The sequence below is a fragment of the Arvicanthis niloticus genome, chromosome 9 (genome assembly GCF_011762505.2).
Source record: "Arvicanthis niloticus isolate mArvNil1 chromosome 9, mArvNil1.pat.X, whole genome shotgun sequence".
Lineage (NCBI taxonomy): Eukaryota > Metazoa > Chordata > Mammalia > Rodentia > Muridae > Arvicanthis > Arvicanthis niloticus.
Window position 1 is genome coordinate 12545033 of NC_047666.1, and position 18365 is coordinate 12563397.

The window sequence follows — 18365 nt, forward strand, 5'->3', positions numbered from 1 at the left end:
GTGACGTGCTCAGTGGTAGTTTCCTTTGTATGGGTAACAGCAGTATGAGTACCACCCATAACATGTATTTATAGCATCTACAGGGGCAGCTCACATTATTTCTGCAGCAGGTGATACACTTTCGGTCCCGGCCCCTGCGGTTCAGCATGAGGACACTATAAAAACCGAATGTCCCAACACTAATGAAGGAAAATCTACATCTGAAACCACAGGTAGTTTAATTATTTATATTGCACTGTAGATGTTTTGCTCACCAGAACTGTATTGCCTAGGCAGCCCATAGATAACTGGAAATGTGTACCTAGGCTGCTTTCCAGCCTTCAGACTAGCCTAGGAAGGCTTTAACTTCTGAATTCAAATTGACCCATATGTTAAGAGTGAATCCCTTATTTTCTTTGGAATCCATGAGTTTATAGAGTCTTCACCACTTTTTGTTGATGTCACTGCTTTCTTTGTATCTCTGTTAGCTTTTAAAAATCGGTTGAAATTTGCTTTCCTCTTGTTCACTTTTGCTGCAAGAGGAAGCATTCTCATCTTCTGTAAGGGAGCGACCACCCGAAGAAGTTGCAGCTCGCCTAGCACAACAGGAAAAGCAAGAACAAGTTGAGATGGAGTGTATGTAAATCAAGTCATCCTCAGTGTCTCTTCATCTGTTAGCCCAGCTTGGGGTCCAGTAGCTGTTGGGGTTTCTTTGGTTTCCACATGTCACTGCTTAGTTCCCACCACCATGTCACCATTTGTGTTCTTCCTACCTAAACTGCTCTGACTCAGGTACAAGCTCTTCTGACAGTGTGTTGGTGAGCATTCCAAATCCATTTTATTCTAGATGAAGCTATCTTACAGCTCCAGGAAACAGAAATGGATTATTTCAGCCTTTAATGGTTATATACACATGTAAAGGAAAGGGTGCTCTACTGTTGCTAGTCTTCAGCAAAACAAGGGTATTTCCTCTTAAGTTTCAGTTCTGTGTTTGTGTGTGTGTGTGTGTGTGTGTGTGTGTGTGTGTGTGTGTGTGTAGATTCACTCACCTGTGAGTGTCTAGAACTCAGAAATTGATTTTTTAGATACTTTCTTGTATTGCTATTCACCTAATTTTTTGAAACAAGATTGTTCATTGAACCCTAAAGCTTGCTGTTTCTGATAGACTAGAAGTTCTCAAGGTCATGACCCCTTTGGGGATCACCATAGAACATCTGCATATCAGATATTTACATTCTGATTCATAGCGGTAGCAAAACTACAGTTGTAGTTGGGGGTTACTAGTGGAGAGTAAGGGACTGCAGCTTTAGGAAGGTCAAGAACACCTGGGCCAGACTGATAAGCCAGTGGGCCCCCTGGGATCTGCCTGATTCTCTGTCCCTGCACTGTGGTTATAGATGTACTTGCTGCAATGCCCAGCTTTTATGTAGATGGTGGGATCTGAACTCAGGTTCTTATGCTTGAGCAGCATTTTGCTCACAGAGCCACTTCCCCAGCCTGCTATTACATAGATACTCCTCTTGTATAGGAGATGCAGGCTATTGTTTATTGCATTGTGTGATGTGTGTTAGTGACTTTGGAAATAATGGGGTGTGAAGAGCTTTTTGCTGAGCAGGAAGTTACTTTCAAATTCTCTAGCAGCTGTTGTGAATTTTCTCTCTGGCCACGTCACTTGTTTTTACTGCTGCTGCATCTGGCTCTGTTTCCTTGGCACCTTATCTGCTGTGCCCTGTGCTAAGGAGCTGCTGTTAGGAGAGAGAGAGTGGAAGGAGCCTTAGGTCTAGGGTGTTAGCGGAAGCCCTATTGGACTTGAGTTGTTTTAATTGTGTGTGTTCTCATTCTTGGCCTTATTATAGATAGTTGAAAATGTTAAATAAGTAAAAAATTCTCAGTGAAATGTTTTGCACTTTCTCATTTGTCAGTAATGTTAATATTCTTCCCTCCCTCCCTCCATCCATCCCTCCATCTCTCTCTCTCTCTCTCTCTCTCTCTCTCTCTCTCTCTCTCTCTCTCTCTCCATTACTCCATCTGTCTCTGATATGTTTTGCCATGTATAGCTCAGGCTATCTTTGACCTTACTGTATAGCACTATAGCTCAGGATGACCTTGACCTCACAATCCTGGCTCAGTCTTCTCAGGTATAAGATTACATGTGGATTCACGTTCTCTACTCACTTTTCATTCTTCTGTCATATGAGTGCCTAGATTTAAGTTATAAATTGGAGATGCAGAGTCTGCTGCTTTAGCTGGTCTCTTTGGGGTTGGTCTAAATTTTTTTGACTTAGTTTAGGTAAACTGAAAAAAATTAGCATCTTGGCTTTTGCCTCTTAATTTTTTTTAAAACCTTAGAACTATGTATGCCTGTGTACTTTTTTTTTTTTAATCAAGGATTAGAGCATAGACAATAGATGTCTAAAGAGGGTAACGTTGCAGGTGACAGTCTCATTTCTGTATGGTCCACTGCTGTCTGGTCTTGCATGCCTACATTAAAAAAGCTAATTAGCCTGAAAGATAAGAAATGCAAATTTCTGCCAGGTGGTGGTGGCGCACGCCTTTAATCCCAGCACTTGGAAGGCAGAGGCAGGCGGATCTCTGAGTTTGAGGCCAGCCTGGTCTACAGAGTGAGTTCCAGGACAGCCAGGGCTGCACAGAGAAAAACCCTGTCTTAAAAAACAAAACAGCAAAACAAGCCTAGCCCAGGAGCCAGGCTCTACGTTTTTTGTCTTCTCTCTTACTTTCTTGCTGCCATGCTCTTTAGACTAAGCTGCAGTTTGAGCTCACTTTCTTCATTAATGGCTTCCTTTACTTATTTGTATGCACATGCCTACCCTTGTTTTGTTTTGGTTTTTTTTTTTAAGAGAAGAGGACAGCCTTTAACATTTGGTGTTTATTTCTTGTGTGCTTTTCTGGGGAAACTGTTCATTCTAAGCCTCTTTTTGTTTTTTGTTTGTTTGTGTGTGTGTGTTGTTACTTGGTTGATGTTGCTTCTTTGTTTTGGAGAGAGTCTTTTTACAAATTGCATTTATTTACTTAATTATTTATTTAGTATACATATATTTGCATGTATCAGGCCACAGGCGCCATGGCAAGTAGATGTGGAAATTAGAGACAACTTGGCAGTTGGTTCTTTATTTGTACCGTGTGTGTTCCAGGGATTGAACTCATGCTGTTAGGCTTGCCAGCAAGTGCCTTTCTTTACCTGCTGAGCCATCTCATCGGCCTTGTGTGAGTTAAGGAATTGCTGTATCAAGTGTGGCTATCCTCCGGCCTCTGTCTCTTGAGTGCTAGGGTTACAAACACGCACCACCCCACACAGCTTTCCTTGTACTCTTTTGTTGGCATGTTTTCTTTCTCTTTGACTTGTTATTTCCTTGTATCTTGGACATATGAGTTGTTACGGGTTTTCCTCTTGCTGAGAAGGCGCTTTTTTTTTTTTTTTTCTGGTGAGTCTATGATTTTTATAAAATGAAAAAGCTAATGATTATGCTACATGTATACCCTTCAGAATGTTCTGAACTTTCTCTGTTTGATTTGTTAGCCTAAGTTTTTTTTTCCTAAACCTTTAATTTGGAAAACTCAGACATTTATAAAAGTGAAAATCATACAGTAAACGCTAAGAGATCCACCATCTGTACCTATATTCTTAAAGATGTATTGATTTTTTTAATCTGTATGAGTGCTTTCCTGCATGTATGTATGTGTTGTGCCTGATACCTGTGGAGGCCAGAAGAGGATGTTGAACGGGAAGTAGAGTTAGATGGAGTTCTGAGCTGCCATGTGATGCTAGGAACCAAAACCCTTGTCTTCTACAGAAGCAGAAAGTGCTCTGAGCCATTTCTGTAACTAAGGCCACACTCATACCTCCACTCTCGTACTTTTAAGAGAATTATGCTTTCCTAAAATTGGGTCCTGTGTATGGTTTATTTTGTTTGATGTTTTTATGACTTAAGTGTGCTAGAATACTTATAGGAGAAGGATAGAAGTTTAAAGTCTTGTAAGGAGGATTTGTTTTTAATTGTTCTTTCTTTTTTCAGCTTTAGCCAAGAGTTTAGAAGATGCTCTGAACCAGACTGCATCTGTCACTCTGCAGACTATTACAGCTCAGAATGCTGCAGTTCAGGCTGTCAAGGCACACTCCAGCATATTGAAAACAGCCATGGACAACTCTGAGGTGCGCCAAGGAAGGATTGACTGTGAGATAGACTGGTTGCGTCTGTGTGATGGGCTTTCTCACAGAGTAAAGACAGTCTATGATGGTTTTCTTTCCTTTTTCCTTCCTTATCTTTAAGTCAGAATCTTCTCACTGTGTGTTTCAGACTAGCCTGCATTAAGGAGGCCAGACTGGCAGTGACTTGCAGTGATCTTCTTGCATAAGTCTCCTAAGTAGGGATATCACAGGTGTGTGCTAGCTGAGAAAAACCTTCAGATATGTTTCAAGTGAACCACAACACTGGTAACAGCGTGAGAATTCAGGGGTTTATTTTTTGAGACAGGGTCTCATGTAATTCAGACTGATACTAAATTTGCTATGTAGCTGATACATAAGACTTGTTAGTGATGTCATCAGTAAAATGTATAAATGTAATTTTTTTATTTTTTATTTTTATTATTATTATTATTTTGGTTTTTCAAGACAAGGTTTCTCTGTGTAGCCCTGGCTGTCCTGGAACTTACTCTGTAGACCAGGCTGGCCTCGAACTCAGAAATCCACCTGCCTCTGCCTCCCAAGTGCTGGGATTAAAGGCGTGCGCCACCACTGCCCGGCATAAATGTAATTTTTTAATGTTTAAAGAGTGGGCCACATTTGTTTATTTTATTTATGTGAGTACATTGTCTTCAGACACACCAGAAGAGGGCATCAGATCCCATTACAGATGTTGTGAGCCACCATGTGGTTGCTGGGAGTTGAACTCAGGACCTCTGGAAGAACAGTTGGTGCTCTTAACTGCTGAGCCATCTCTCCAGTCCCCCGCTATTTTCAAATTTTAAACTGTTTTCATTTATTTTAAATAAATTACTTTTATTTAATGTTATTGTTTTGCTTGAGATACAGTCTCATATATTACAGGCTGGTAATGAACTCTCTGTAGCTAAAGATGAACTTGCTTCTATCTCTACTTGAAAAGTGGTAAGATTACTAGGTACCCTCAATCTCACCTGGCTTGAGAGAGAGTTTAGACTTGCTTTTTCTTACTACTCTTTCCACATGGTTTTTGTTACCTTTAAAAAATATATTTAATTAATTAATTAATTAATTTTTATTGCTATTTTTTGAGAAAGAGTTTCTCTGTTTAGCTCTGCCTGTCTCTGAACTCACTCTATAATCAGACCACCTTGAACTCTACCTGCCTCTGCCTCCCAAGCGCTGAGATTTAAGGTGTGTACCATCATCACCTGGCCCAACCAAACATTTCTTTAAATTTTAAACTTATATTTTAGATATTTTAGAATGATGTGAAATTTTAAGAAGTAGTAATAAAACTTCTTATAAAGCACAGGTACAACATATTTTAATGTTTATGTTAGTAACTTCTATTAATCACCTAAAAATAATAATTTTGATTTCTGAGTTATTACTGGACTCAGCAAATTTCCTTTGAGTTTCACTGTATGAAAACATATCTCAGTACCAAATTATTTAGACTAAAGTATATGTGATGTGAACTATAACATTAAGGCTGAAGCTCAGGGTGATCAGAAAGTGAGTTTGCCAACTGTTATCATGGTCCAGGATCACGCATAATGAATTATGTGTTGTTAATCCACCAGAGAGTTGGGTATGACTTTAAGAGCACTTGTCTGCTCTTTTAGAGGTTCTGAGTTCAATTCCTAGCAAATACAGGTAAGTAAGTATAGCCATCTATAATAGGATCTGATGCCTTCTTCTGATATGCAGGTGTACATGCAAATACAGTACTCAAATACATAAATAAGCTAAACATAATAAATAAATAAATAAATAAATAAATACTTGAACACTTAAAAAGTGGCTGGTCATGGTGGCACAGACCTTTAATTTCAGGCAGAGACAGGCTAAATCTCTAACTTTGAGGCCAATCTGGTCTACAAAGTGATTTCCAGATTAGTCAGGGCTGTTACACATAGAAACCGTCTCAGTAAAACCTAAAATAAATAAATAAGAAAATTTTAAAAGTTTGAAGTTCATGGGGGGAAAAGTGTAGCTATCATAGTTAGTCAGCAAAATGGGAAGGCAGCCAGATGTTGGTTATGCTTGTTCTGTGGGTGTGGGATGACTGAAGCGTCCTTGGTGTCAGGGACGCACTGGATGGATGTTGTTCAGAGGGACGGACAGCAGTTGGTGGCTTTGGAGCAGAGCAGCATGGAAGAGGGTCGTCCTCTAGGGACTTACTGAGAGCCCTTACAGAAGCCGTTAGTGAAGACGATGGGTAGGCCTGCTAGGACAAAACTGTAAACACGGTTTTCAACTGTTTTGTTTTTGTTTTTTTTTCTTTTTTCTTTTTTCTTTTTTTGGTTTTTCAAGACAGGGTTTCTCTGTGTAGCCCTGGTTGTCCTGGAACTCACTCTGTAGATCAGGCTGGCCTCGAACTCAGAAATCCGCTTGCCTCTGCCTCCCAAGTGCTGGGATTAAAGGCGTGCACCACCACTGCCCAGCAAGTTTTCAACTGTTTTTAAACACTACTTTTTTTTTTAAAAATTTTTTTCATTGAACAAACCTGGTTTTATATAAGTTTATTTTTTTGTTTGAGACAGGGTTTCCTGTATCAAAGGATGGCCTCGAACTTGTTATGTAACTGAGGATGACCTTTACTTCTGACTCTCCTGTGTCTTCATCTTGAATGTTAGATTTGCAGGCATGTGCTACCGTGTCTGGTTTTATGTGCTGCTGGGGATGGGACCCTAGGCTTTGTGTATGCTAGCAAGCACGCTGCCAATTAAGCAATATCCCTAACCACATTTTAAAATTTTATTTTAATTTGTCCTGAGATAATCTCACTGTGTAGCCCAACCATACTGCTGTGCTTTCCTATAGTCCATTTTTATAGGTTTTTTTGTTTGTTTGTTTGAGTTTTGTTTTGTTTTGCTGCGTTTGGGGGGATAGTATCTCACTATGTGTGACTATTGCCTTCAACTCACTATGTTTACCAGACAGACCTGTGATCCTTGTGCCTTGGGTTCCTAAGCGTTCACATCAAAGATGTGTGCCACTGTGCTTGGCACATCTTTATAAATGTTAAAAATGCATTCCAACTTGCGATTGTTTTAGTAAAGCTGTATGTGGACCTGTGATCTATAGAATATAACATTCTTTGTTACTGTGTATGGAAAGTGTGTATTAGTATGGGAGTGTCCATGTCATGGTGCATGTATGCAGGTCAGAAGACAACTTTCAGGAGTCAATTTCTTCCTTCTACTTTATTGAGCCAGTATCTCTGTGGCATCTTCTCTAGGCTAGGGCTCCATTAGCTGTCAGATGATTCTTCTGTTTCTGCCTCCTGTCTCTGTGTAGGAATGCTGGTGTTACAAGATGCATTTCACTGTGTCTAGCTTATTTATATAGATTTCAGGGATAAAATTCAGGTTGTCAGGTTCTGTGACAACCTCTTTTATTTGCTAAATCATCCTTCTGGTCCCCAGGTTACTTTTATCAGAGTAGTGCTGGGAAATGCTGCATTTGACCTAACTACCTGTTATGGGGCCCTTTCTCTCTGGACCTCTGTAAGCCTGAATTGCCTTCAACCAGGAAGATACATCTTTGTCATTTATGTTTATGTCTTTACGATTCTTAGTTATAAAGAATTCTGTAATATAAGGCAAGGTTCATTTTTCCATGTTGCCTTGTAGTACTTGGACATCATTTGAAATGTTTATGCTCATCAATATTAAATTGGGGGTATTTATTAATCTTACCACTAGACCTTAGTTACTATTTTATATAATTTTAAATATTTTTTCAATGTGTTGTAAAGGAATTTCTTTGTAATGTTTTGGAGTTAAAGATTTAAAAATGGATTCTAAGAAGCTCATTAGATTGCCACAGTGGTCAAGTGCAATAAAAGCTATCTCTATCTTAAGAGCATTTTGGCTTTTAAGTTCTCCATTGGTAATTGATAGGCCCTTAAAATGAAGACTATGTTAGATGTCAGTGGGAATGTTGCCTGGAAAATAGGTGCTGAAAGAGAGTCCTGAAGTCAATTGTGTTGTCTTATCTTAGAATGCCCTATAAAGAGCGGGTTAGCTAGACTTGTGTATAATTTTCCCACTGAATTTAATGTCACAGAATTCTGCATTAATCTTGACCTGTTGTGTGTGACAATGAGAGTGATTAATTATATTTACATAATTTAAAATTTTGGTTAGATTGCAGGTGAGAAGAAGTCAGCCCAGTGGCGAAGAGTGGAGGGTGCGTTGAAGGAGCGAAGAAAGGCAGTTGATGAAGCTGCTGATGCCCTGCTCAAAGCCAAGTAATTACTCATGGACTTTAACAAGTAATTAGGGCCTATCCTGGTGGCTTTCTTTGGGCTGGACTTTCTCTGTGCTGTCTTTATGAATGAAAAGAAAAAGCAGAGAAACCATTCCCTCACTTCACCACCAGTGTATGTTCTGAACTGGCCCCAGGAAGATTTAAGTGAATGAACTGTATGAATCACAATTAAGCTAAAATAAAATGAGTAGAAACTTATATAAAGAACTCATATAAAATTCAAGTTTGCATTGGATTATTGTTTAGATATGTCTACACAGTTATTACAGTTTTGTTCTAATTTCTAGATTTTAGTGAGGATTCTCAGTGTAGTAATAGCAGAATTCAGAATGTGTGTCATAACAATTTGCCAGCACTACAAAAGCAGTTACTTTATTTAACTGTCTGCTACTTTGATCTTTTTTTCCTACAAATTGGCAAAACCTAGTATCTTAGTTTGCTTCCTGTGTCAACATACAAACTAGCATCTTAGTTTGGTCATCAAGGCTATGACCAAAAGCAGCTTAGGGAGGAAGGAGCTTATTTGTCTCACACAGCTCAGTCACAGCCCATCATTGAGGGAAGTCAAGGCAGGAGCTTGGAGACAGAACTGAAGCAGAGGCCACAGAGGAATTCTGCTTACCGTTGCTCCCCATGGCTTGTTTAGCCTGGTTTGTTAATAACCCATGGCCACCTGCCCAGGGATGGCACCCTACCTATAGTGGGCTTCAACATCAGTCTTCAATCAAGAAAATGCTTCCCAGACTTGACTACAGGCCAGTCAGATGAGATACTGTTCTCATTTGAGGTTCGTTCCGAGGTAACTCTAGCTTGGGTCAAGCTGACAGAAAACAGCTAAATTCAGACACAGAAACTGATAGAGGTCTCTTGTTCCAAAGCCCGAATTGCTCATGTACCATGGCCTGAGGACATTCTTGTGTTACACTCACTTCAAGACCCTTTAAGAAAGTTAGTAACAATCATACAGAGCCTTAATATTTATTCTTTTTTTTTTTTTTCTCCGCAGAGAAGAGTTAGAGAAGATGAAAACTATAATTGAAGATGCAAAGAAAAGAGAGGTTGCTGGAGCCACCCCTCATATAACTGCTGCAGAGGGGAGACTTCACAGCATGATAGTTGATCTGGATAACGTTGTCAAAAAGGTGTGTTTTTGAAGTCTTTGTAATGTTTTATATTTTAAAGTATCTGTTAAAGCATTTTTAAGAATTCAGGAAAATAATGATTCTTACTAAAGTTTTTTATTTTAAAGTATTCATTATAAAAGTATGGGCTGGAGAGATGGCTCAGCACTTAAGAGCATTTAACAGAGGTCCTGAGTTCAGTTCCCAGCAAATACATGGTAGTTTACAACCATCTATAATAGAATGTGATACTTTCTTCTGTAATACAGGCATACATACAAATAGAACACTCATATACATAAATAAATAAATAAATCTTAAAAGTGTCATTTTTAATGACTTTTAAAATTTGTGTCAGATGGCTGGTGGCAGCATAAGGGCACTTGCCTCTGAGTATGATGATCTGAATTGGATTTTGTGGGCTCAATTAGTGGAAGGAGAGAACTGATTCTCTCAAGATATCCTCTGACGTCTACTTACATACTGTGGTGCATGAATATACACACACAGACACATACACACACAGGTATAACACACACATGCTTTCACAAAATAAATTATATTAAAGAAAAGACAAGTTAGTTTGTATTTTCTGATCTTCAGGTTTCTGTGTATTGTTTGTACTCCCCACCCCCCCCACCCCCCCCAAAACTAGACTGATGTTTTCTGATGGTTTTTTTTTTTTTTTTTTTTTTTTTTTTTAAAAAGAGTGTAGATGGTGTTTTTTGTTTCATTTAGCCAGAGACCTTTTGTATCTGCTTAGGTCCAAGCTGCTCAGTCAGAGGCTAAGGTGGTGTCTCAGTATCACGATCTTGTGGTCCAGGCAAGGGACGACTTTAGGAAAGAGCTGGACAGCATCACGCCAGACATCACTCCTGGGTGGAAAGGAATGAGTAAGTACAACTAGTGCCATGTTCTTTCTGCCTTTTAGCATCTAACCAACTAATCTAAACGTGCCTCAACTCCAGTCTTTCCATCCCAGTGCTTCTAGCATGTCTTACTCAGTGTATAGGCTGTTGTTTTCTCTGTCACAGCCACAGCAGATAGGATACTGGCATTACCTCCTGTAGTTCCAATCATGGTGAGCAGAAGTTCCACTAGTGTTTAGTTCTATGATTCAAGATTTGATTCTGATTTGCTACTCAAAAATTAAACGTGGAGTCCAAGTGATTTAAAGTGATGTTTTAACATTAACTCTATTAAGATATGTATGTTTATATACTTATTCAAATCATTTAGTATTTAAAAATCTTTGGAATGGATTAGTTAAGGCACACTTGAGAATTCTGTTAGTGACCCTAGTTCTTACAGGCTGTTCTTAGGGTCATTACTGTCCTGTTTCAGCCTCCCAAGTACTGGTGATTACAGGCATTCACTGCTCTGTGCACACTAGTAGAAAACCCATTCTTGTGAGATTATGAAATTGAATAAAAGAAGTGATATGATGCCTAAGGGCAGTTAAAAGGTGGTTACAGAGCCAGGTGTGATTGTGTATACCTTTAGTCCTAGTACTTGGGAGACAGTGACAGGAGAATCCAGCCTGGTTTGAAGTTAGTCTGGGCCACATAGTGAGTTCTAAGACAGCTAGGGCTACATAGTGAGACCTTTTCTCAAAAGCATAGTTAAGATGCTTTTAAGTTAAGTTAAGTCATCTGAGGGCGAAGTGATAGAAGCCATCTAGTGTGAGTACCCGGAACATTGATATGAATAGGAAGATACCGGGGACCACTTGTTTAGTAATTGGTTTGAAGATGTGTATACTCCTAACCCAGCATTTCAGCTCCTTGTATTTGCTTAAGGAAACTCCCCGTGTACATTAAGGCACTGTTGTAGTAAGAGCACAGAATTTGAGAGCTAGGGGTGTAATTTAGTGGTTGAAGACTGTCTAGCATTCAAGAGGCCAGGGTTGGAGCTTCAGCATTAAAAAAAGGTAAAACGGGCCTGCTGTGGTAGCACATGCCTTTAATCCTATAATGTGTGAGGCAGCGGGGGCATGGTTCTCTGTGAGCTTGAGGCCAGCTTGGTCTACATCTCAAGTTCTAGGACAGCCAGAGCTGTGTAGTAAGACACTGACTCAAAAATAAAATAAGAAAAGGTGGCAAGAGGATTAGGCTAGAGGGGGTTGCTCAATGTAGAGCATGTGGCTGGTGTGTACAAGCCCTGGGTTCAGTCCCCAGCACCAAAAACAACAAAAAGAAAGAAAACTTTGAAATAGTCAAATGTGCCTTATGTGTATCAGTGCAAGTGACCCGGCATGGTCTCTCCAAAAAGAAGACTTGGTAGTGTGGACACCTGCTGCCAAACCTGGTGACCTGTATTCTATCCTCAGGACCCACATAGAGGAAGGAGAGAACTGATTCTCAAAAATTGTTCTCTGAACTCCACACAGTTGCCATGGTGCACCCAATCCAAATAAATAAATATATGTCATACTTTTTAAAAAATATAGACTAGGCTGGTGCTATTGTGAAGTTTAAGAAACAGTAAACTAAACTGTTATTTAAAGATATAACTTTATGTCAAGTATAAAAGTGAGCTTGGGGTCTAGAGAGATAGTTCAGTACTTAAGAATACTTACTGCTCTTTGTGAGGACCAAGGTTTGGTTCCCAGCACTCACATAGTAGCTTACGTGTGCAACTGCAGTTTCAGGGGCTCTGCCGGCACTTGCATGCACATATGCTCATAAACTCATGCAACTCGTAAACTCATGAGTTTTATGTATAACTCATACGTTATACATAAAAGTAAAATGAGTTATACATAAAAGTAAACAGTATTTTTGAAAAGTTCTTGGGACTGATAACTCAAGAGTCCATAAGCATGTCTCCTTTATTGCTTGTGTACTATAGCACATACTGTTGTATTCATGTGCCCTGATACAGTCATCTTTTACATCTTCTTAACTTTGGTTTTCCTTTGACCCAGAAATAGATCCTTTTAATAAAAAATCCTTTAAATTTAAATCAAGAGGTTCTTAACAAGCTCTATACTAAAGACAGCTCTGGCTGTGCAGGCCTATACTCCCATGTATTTGAAGAGGCTGAGGCAAGAGGACTGCAAATTCCTGGGCTACAGTACAGATCTGTTTCAAAATTAAAGGGTAAAATTTGGTTGGAGACATAGCTTATGTTCTAGCTCCTGAATTGCCAAGGGGAAAAAGAGAGAGAGGCAAGTCACAGGCTGGCAGCTATCTCCTCTCTTGTCACAGGTTCATTAGTGTTTGTAATCATGATAAAGAACATCATTTAAACTTCAACAGCCAGAGTTCTTGGCTTAATTTTGCATAGGTTAAATGTAAATTTAATGTAAAGTTCACTGTGATGTTTATTTCAGAAGCTTATTGTGATACACTTCTGTAACATCAGCTTTCAGGAGAAAATAGGAAAGATAACAGAATCTGAAAAGACTGTGTTCCAAAATTGCTTCTAAAGAAAAATGTTAATTCTACAAGTATTAGAAAGTTGGAAGTGGCCTGCCACTGGAACCCAGTACTAGGATGGAGACATTTTCTGTTACTGAGTTCAGCTGACAATAATCAAAGAATTGTGTCTCCTAGTAAAGTCTTTAGTCCGATGTGCTGATTAAAGAGTGACAAATCTCTTCTAAGTAGGACAATCCTTAACGTCAGTGATTCTCTTCTTCTCTTGAAATATTGCAGCCTACCTTAGGACTGCTGTCTCTGACTCTGTAAATATAGGAAATAAATATTCTGCTTTCTAGTAACCTCTTTTCCTGATCCTTCTGATGTGCTATTTAATGATGGCTAACCAAAATGCCTGCCTTCTTTTTTCAAACTATTCTTCTCTTTCTTTGTAGGTATTTCTGACCTAGGTGAGTAATTATGTATATTTTATGTTTAATGGCATTTTTTTGGGGGTGGTGTTGAAATAGTGAACTCTTTCTGGTGTGTGTGTGTGTGTGTGTGTGTGTGTGTGTGTGTAAAGTAAAGTAAAGTAAAACAAAGATATATATCTTTTTGTTTTACTTGTTATTTCATAGAGCTTCAAACATTTAAAAAAAAAAAAAAAAAAAAAACCCAACTCCCGTGGATGCTTCATCCAGTTTTATCAGTTGTCAGACCAGCGCCCAGCTTCATCTCAGCCATTCATATCATACCATACCATATCATTCATATCAGCCTTCATATCAAAGCAGACCCCAAATACATCTTTTTCCTTTTAAATATTTTGAGTGCTTTTTAAAAAGACAATCAGAATACTACTATTATGCTTAAGTTTTCATAATTCTCTAGTGCTGTTAAATATGCAGTGCTTAAGACTTTTTACTTATAGTATTTTTACTTATGGTATTTAATTCAAACCAGGTTTCAGAGATATCCTACACATTGAAATTATTCAGTGAGTCTCAGTGGTTGCTTGCTTACATTTTTTGCTTTTTGCTTGCTTTTTGATGAGTTGATCATTTATCTTACAGAATTGCCTGTATTTTGTATTTTATGGCAGGAGCCTTTATTCCTACCCTCTGGTAAATGCTGGAATACTGTGGAATGTGAAATTACCTCCCCTTCTAAAACAAACAAACAAACAAACCAATAAACCGAACTGAGTGAGTGTGTGTATGTGTAACTGAGTGTTTGGGCACGACTATTAAAAAGGAACACCAGTGATCCCGTTGGGTATCACTGACCACAGATTACTATTCTAGGTAGTGTGCAGTCAAGGAAAGGAACAAACAGATGGAGAGATAGCAGCTCAGTGGTTAAGAGCACTGGTTGCTCTTCCAGAGGACCTAGGTTCATTTCTCAGCACCCACTCGGAGGCTTACAACCATTTGTAACTCCAGTTTCAAGGGATCTGGTGCCCTCTTCTGGCCTCTTAGCCGCACACATGATACACAGACATACATATAGGCAAAACACCCATACACAGAACATAAAAATAATTTTTTCCCAAAGGAACATAACCAAGAGATTCTTGAGTTTTAGTAGAAAGCAATCCTTTTATTTTATTAAAAAAATGGTTTTTAGGATCATTTCATGTGTCTTGAGTATTTTATCTCCACCACTTGCATACCTGGTACCTGTGGAGTCCAGAGGTATGCCTTAACATGCCCTGTAACTGGCGTTACGGTGAACTTCCCTGTGGGTGCTGGTAATCAAACCCAGTTTCTATGAAACAGCAGCCAGTGTTCTCCTTAACCTTTGAGCCATTTCTCAGTTTTGCAGACTCTTTTTTTTAGACATATTTACGTGTCTGTGTGTGTGTGTGTGTGTGTGTGTGTGTGTGTGTGTTGGGGGAGGGAGTATGTGCCTGTCAGTGTACTTGTGCCTCAGAGAACGTGTGGGAGTTGGTTTCCTTCTGAGTATTTGTTCGGGCTGATTGTAGTTGCACAAACGACACACAGCAGTGGCTGTGTCTGCGAGCTGTCTTTCTAGAAGTAAAGTTAGTACATTAGAGAGCCAGGATATGCGGAGCCCACATTACACTGATTTGGCGTTCTTGGAAAGGAGCAGTGTGTGCTGCCTCACACCTATCGTCATTATTAATAATAGGACCCACCCATTACTTTGCTTAGAATTGATAGTGCTTTGGCTGCTGGACAGTAGTTGTTTCTACTTTAACTGCAGGATTTGAATTTTGTGTTAGCTTCTTTCTGCTTTCTATTTTCAGTGACATCACTAATACTTTGATGTTATCTGTTTAGCTGGCAAACTCTCTACTGATGACCTGAACTCGCTCATTGCTCATGCCCATCGTCGCATTGATCAGCTCAACAGAGAGCTAGCACAACAGAAAGCCGCAGAGAAGCAGCACATTGAGCTAGCCCTGGAAAGGCAAAAGCTAGAAGAAAAGCGGACCTTTGACTCTGCAGTGGCAAAAGCATTGGAGCACCACAGAAGTGAAATTCAGGCTGAGCAGGACAGGAAGGTAGTAGAGAAGAGAATGACCTGACATTGCAGTTAACCTGGTTTGTTCCATCACCACCTACTAGTAGTAGATGTAATTCGTGCCAAGCCGTCATTAGATTGGTGTTTAGGCTTTTTTTTTTTTCATTTAAACATTTATTTACTATGTATTCAGTTATGTATTCAGTGTTCTGTCTGCATGTATGCCTGCAGACCAGAAGAGGGCACCAGATCTCATTATAGAAGGTCTGCTGGGTATTGAACTCAGGACCTCTGTAAGTTGAAGGTGTGATTATTCAAAGGGGAAGAAATATTTCCATTCACCTTTCTTTTTTTTTTTTCTTTTTTCTTTTTTTTTTTTTTTTGTGGCCATGTTATATATCAGACATGCACTCAGTGACTCAGGAACTCACCGCTCCATCTTCTCATCAACTCTCGTTCAGTCTGCATCTATAGTAAATTCCTGTCTTGTTTTGTTTTGTTTTTTTCTTTTCCTACCTTAGTTCAAGATATTGTCCTAATAATTTCTCAGGTTCTCACTGTGTAACCAGGCTGGCTTAGAACTCACAGCAGTTTCCTCTACTTTTATTTATTTAAAAATGGGATCTTGTTACTCAGCCATGGCTGATAGGAACTCACAGCTATAGTGCTACCTTATCCTGAGTTCTGGGTTTACAGTATAAGCCCAAAAGTTTCAAATTCTTAAACAGCACCCAAAGACTCTTAATGACATACTTGCCTTCAGTAAGTACATTTATTTTCTTGAATCTTGTTTAGCGTTTGTCTTTGGTTTTCTTCTCTGTGCAGTGTCTTTGTCTTTTTCCCTGGGACATGTGTGCTGTGTGCTCCCGTCATTCTGGTTCTTCTCCTTAAACCTTAGCTCTACATTTGCATGTCGCCTTCTCAGCCACGCCCCTCCTGTCTTTTCAGTCTCAAGCAGCACTGGGTCAGTTTCTTCTGTATTGCTGTGTTTAGTGAGAGTGGGCAGAGGAGGTTGAGTGGGAGTTAGGGCTTTAGAGTGGGCATCCTGCTCACATTCACTCTCAGAAACAAGTGTCCCAACTGCAAGTGTCTGTGTGCATTGTCTGAGCAGTCTGGTGTCCAAGCAGGTAACAGGTTTTGTCTGGATACAGCTGGTCTTAAATGTTTACACACTGCTTAAGTGGCTGCCTGGTCTCAGTGTGCTAATTCTGAGAAAGGATGAGTTTTGTGTTCGCGATAATTTACATAATTTACGTTGATATCTAGTATAACCCGTGGTTAATTGCTGAGAAAAGCAGGATGGAGCATTTCCTAACTTGTTTTGATTGGCCCATGTTAAACATAAATTAATGTGAAAATAAGCGGCTGGTTTCAGAGAAATGTGTTCCAGCGGACCTTTTGGGTGCTGATTTCATATTGATTTTCTCAAAGTTGGCATTGTCACCATACACAAAGGTGGAGTCATGAACATGAACAGTTATGGGTAAACTAGGTTTGTACCTAGCGCATAGAACTAGGTTTCTTTGCTCTAAGTTTTGGAATAAAGTACTTCCTGTGGAATGTGTGATTCAGCAAATAATGGTGTTTCTGTGTTGAGGGCCACATGGCAGCATGATGGAAGGAAGCACAGGGTTTGAGGCCAGAGAGACCCCATGTTTGAAATAGGATTTTTGGTGTAGTTATGTGACCTTGTTTCAGTTGCTTTGGGATGTTTGGCTTTGTGGCTCTTGTTAAGAATTAGATAATTGTTTGCACACACCTGTCATTAATAGAGTTTGCATTGCAACTGCTGCTAATGTATCTTACAACTAATCTTTCCCTTTCCCTAAATGTACATAGGAAAATTTGAGAACTACCCATTACTGTGTTTGGTTTCACAGGTAGAGGAAGTCAGAGATGCCATGGAGAATGAAATGCGGACCCAACTTCGACGACAGGCAGCTGCCCACACTGATCATTTACGAGATGTCCTCAAGGTGCAAGAACAGGAACTGAAGTATGAATTTGAACAGGTGAGGACCTGTGGTGAGGCTTCAGCTCCTTCCTCCCCTTCCCCACTGTCATCATTAAGAGCTCTCCTCTCCTTTCTCTTAATTTTTGGGTAGCAACTGGACACAGAGCCCAGGGCATGTTCTGTATAGTTGCTCCACACCCTTAGCCTTTCTCCTTCATGTGTACTCTGAAGATAAGAATGAAGTGTTACCTAGCTTTGGTGGAATAGGCTTTTAGTTAGTTATAAATTACAGAACCAGTTCTTTTAATATCAGGCATGCTTGTGTTCATGATCAGATATACAGATCTAATAGTATGTCTGGGTTGTAATAAAAAAAATGTCTCATTTTTAAAAGATTTTTATTTTCGATAGAAAAATGCTTACTGCATATATGGTTATGGGTACTATGTGCTTACCTAGTGCCTACAGAGGCTAGAAGAGGCTGATCCCCTGGCACTAGAGTTAGGATGATTTTAAGCTGCAGAGTGACCTCTGGGAATTCAAGTGTTCTTCACCACAGAGCCATCTCTCCAGCCCCTTACAAGCAGCTCTTTTAAAATTTTTCTTTGTATTAGATTGGTTTTCCCTATGTAGCCCTGGCTGGCGTGGAACTTACTGTAGACCAGACTGGCTTGGAACTCACTTGCCTCTGCCTCTTGAGTGCTAGAATTAAACATGTGCCACTACACCTAGTTATAATTTGAGATGTTAAAGACTTTTTTACTTCAGAGTTCGTAGTTTCTGGAAGACTAGTACCTAGTTTAGTGGCAAGCATGGTGATAACATTGGATTTCTGTACACTGTCTATGTTTTATTTCAGGGCCTGTCTGAGAAACTGTCTGAGCAAGAATTAGAGTTTCGTCGTCGCAGTCAAGAACAAATGGACAGCTTTACTCTGGACATCAATACTGCATATGCCAGGTTGAGAGGAATTGAGCAGGCTGTTCAGAGTGAGCTCC

The 18365-nt window shown here is 39.6% G+C and overlaps 1 protein-coding gene across 11 annotated transcripts in view; it reads left to right on the top strand.

The window, feature by feature from the left end:
* Immt (inner membrane mitochondrial protein) overlaps positions 1 to 18365 on the top strand; it is a 41317-nt gene that overhangs the window by 20765 nt on the left and 2187 nt on the right. Inside the window, exons 5-14 of one of the 11 annotated variants that reach the window (XM_034511343.2) lie at positions 75 to 212; positions 520 to 615; positions 4014 to 4150; positions 8320 to 8423; positions 9450 to 9585; positions 10328 to 10457; positions 13382 to 13396; positions 15230 to 15453; positions 17294 to 17425; positions 18227 to 18356. In XM_034511343.2, the coding sequence (XP_034367234.1) occupies positions 75 to 212; positions 520 to 615; positions 4014 to 4150; positions 8320 to 8423; positions 9450 to 9585; positions 10328 to 10457; positions 13382 to 13396; positions 15230 to 15453; positions 17294 to 17425; positions 18227 to 18356 (1242 nt within the window). The remainder of the gene's footprint in view (positions 1 to 74; positions 213 to 519; positions 616 to 4013; positions 4151 to 8319; positions 8424 to 9449; positions 9586 to 10327; positions 10458 to 13381; positions 13397 to 15229; positions 15454 to 17293; positions 17426 to 18226; positions 18357 to 18365) is intronic. The other 10 variants (XM_034511345.2, XM_034511346.2, XM_034511344.2 and 7 more) reach the window with 10 other exon arrangements.